A 2,651-nucleotide genomic window follows, 5' to 3' on the forward strand; every position below is an offset into this window, starting at 1 on the left:
TTCAGCAGCAGGACCAGGCAGGCCACCATGACCGAGAACTCCACGTCCACTCCTGCGGCCAAGCCCAAGCGGGCCAAGGCCTCCAAGAAGTCCACAGACCACCCCAAGTATTCAGACATGATCGTGGCAGCCATCCAGGCAGAGAAGAACCGCGCAGGCTCCTCACGTCAGTCCATCCAGAAGTACATCAAAAGCCACTACAAGGTGGGTGAGAACGCCGACTCCCAGATCAAGTTGTCCATCAAGCGCCTGGTGACCACCAGTGTCCTCAAGCAAACCAAAGGGGTGGGGGCCTCGGGCTCCTTCCGGCTGGCCAAGAGCGACGAACCCAAGAGGTCAGTGGCCTTCAAGAAGACCAAGAAGGAAGTCAAGAAGGTGGCCACTCCAAAGAAGGCAGCCAAACCCAAGAAGGCTGTCTCCAAAGCCCCAAGCAAGAAACCCAAAGCCACCCCAGTCAAGAATGCTAAGAGGACGGCTGCCACGCCCAAGAAAGCCAAAAAACCCAAGGTTGTTAAAGCCAAGCCCGTCAAGGCATCTAAACCTAAGAAGGCCAAACCAGTGAAGCCCAAAGCCAAGTCCAGTGCCAAAAGGGCGGGCAAGAAGAAGTGACAATGAAACCTTTCCCCCCTCTTCTATTTTCTGTAAATACTTTTCTCCTTTCTTCTCTCTTGATCCTCATCTGCAGCCCTTTGCCCATCCTGGTCTGACTTTATAAGGGACAGATTTGGATTCCTCAGAAATCATGGAATAATTCCTTTTTCCCTAACCAGTTGTGCAAGGACAGCAGCCACCGATCTCATCTGCACAAGGATGAGGATGCACTTGGACTTCGTCTTCTTGATTTGCCATTCATCTTAGGGATTGGGATCTGGGTGGGCTCTGTTTTGTTGGGTGGCTTGTTTGCTGTGAAGGTAGATGGGGAGGAAATTGGGCAAGGCTGTACTTTCTGCTGACTGAGGGGCCCAGGAGCTAAGGATGGGAGGATCTTTAGGGCTTTCTTTAAGTTGGGCACCCGTGGAATTTCAGAGCCCTTCTTGGTGGGTGAGCAGTGGGGGGTCTAGGCCTTCCTTCTCACTCTGTTGTTTGCCCTTTGGCCCACTGTTGTTTTAGGGAGGCTTGGGGATCTGAGTGACAGCTGGATGGAGAAGCTGTAGCTTCTCCCAGTCAGTGGGAACTAGCCATTGGGGGGTGGGGAGGATCTTTGTGGTTTGGGCAGTCTCTTTATTAAATGGGAGTGGAAATTTTAGGGGAAGGGTGAGGAGTCAGCGAAGTGCCTCAGTGTACCCTTTTAAACTTGGGTTTTTCCACACAATTGACAGATTGCATCCAGGAGGACTTTTTCTTTCTCCTTGTTTTTTTTGTGCCTCCTGTTTTAAGATGCGGCTTTGCTTGGTTTGATCTGGTGCGGCTTCACTCCGACACCAGCCTCTTAAAAGCCTCTCACCTCTTTACTTGTGAGTCTTTCTAGGGGGTGTTGCAGTAAGACTCGCTGCAGTTGCTCTGGGTTTGCTAAGTAGCGTAGAGAGCTAGGTCTGATGCATGCGTGTGTATATGTATATATGCCTATCTAGGGCTAGTCCTTATGCCTCGCCAGGAACTGGGAGAAAAAAAACTGTACAGTTGTCTTTCTCTTATTTTTAATAAATAGGAAAATCGCGCACTTGCGCCCCCTCCCCCTTTTAAACAAGTGTTATTTGTGCCGGGAAAATTTTGCTGTCTTTGTAATTTTAAAACTTTAAAATAAAATTGAAAATGGAAAAAAAATAAATAAATAAAAATAAATAAATAAATAAATAAACCAATGAAGCCCAAGAAGGACAAAATTTCCTGGGTATCATTAGGAGAAGAGAGGTCCCTTAAAAGTTGAACCTGGTCTATGGTAAGTGCTTTTGAGGTGTGAGTGAGACAGAAACCCAGGAAAGCAACAGCTTGAAAGCAGAGCTGGGCCTTGGCTGGGGAGACCCAGTATCCCTTACAGGCTAGAAAGTTAAGGAGGTTGCTGTTCCCGTTTCAGAATCCTGCTGAGAGGGGGAGCACAGGAGGATGTCATCGACATATTGTAGAAGTGTACTGGGTTCGGAACCAAATGTTAGGTCAACACAGATGGAAAGGCCAACTCAGAGTTGAATGACAAAGCAAGCAGGCTTTATTGAGAGCTCGCTCTCTGGCGAGGTTCACCGTCCCCAAAGAACAGGGCCAGAGAAGTCGCGCCTGAGAAATGGCAGCCCAGTTTTTGTAATCTGGGTGATGTCAAGAGCTTAGGGTATTGTGGGGCGTAGAGATAGGTTGAAGTCTAGTGGGGAGGAGCTTAGGGTAACATGAATCTATAGGATAGGTCGGGACCCATTGTCCGCTGGCAGGAGTTGCCATGGTAACTAGAAGGGGAGAGGCAGGAGGAGGGTGGAGTGGAAAGTCCCTTATCGCCATGCGGTGGCTGCCAAACAATCAGTCAGGGCAAAAAGTTCTCAAGACTCTTGTCATCCCAGGGACTGCCAGAAGCATAAACAGGAGAATTGCAGTCCAGGCAGGCCTGGGCATAAACAGAGACCCTATCTCAAAACTAACCAATGCAAGCAGGCCACCGGTGGCTCACGTCTATATCCCTAATTACTTGGGAGGCTGAAATCATAAGGATCATGGTTTAAGGCCAG

At 49.1% G+C, this 2,651-nt stretch overlaps 1 protein-coding gene across 1 annotated transcript; it reads left to right on the top strand.

Annotated features, from left to right (window-relative positions):
• Positions 1-1,757, top strand: LOC141424842 (histone H1.0-like). Its single transcript, XM_074079463.1, has one exon. It carries the CDS (start codon positions 28-30, stop codon positions 607-609), a length of 582 nt encoding a protein of 193 aa, XP_073935564.1. The 5' UTR covers positions 1-27; the 3' UTR covers positions 610-1,757.
• Positions 1,758-2,651: the final 894 nt, after the last annotated feature.

Source organism: Castor canadensis, chromosome 7 (assembly GCF_047511655.1).
Source record: "Castor canadensis chromosome 7, mCasCan1.hap1v2, whole genome shotgun sequence".
Classification (NCBI taxonomy): Eukaryota; Metazoa; Chordata; class Mammalia; order Rodentia; family Castoridae; genus Castor; species Castor canadensis.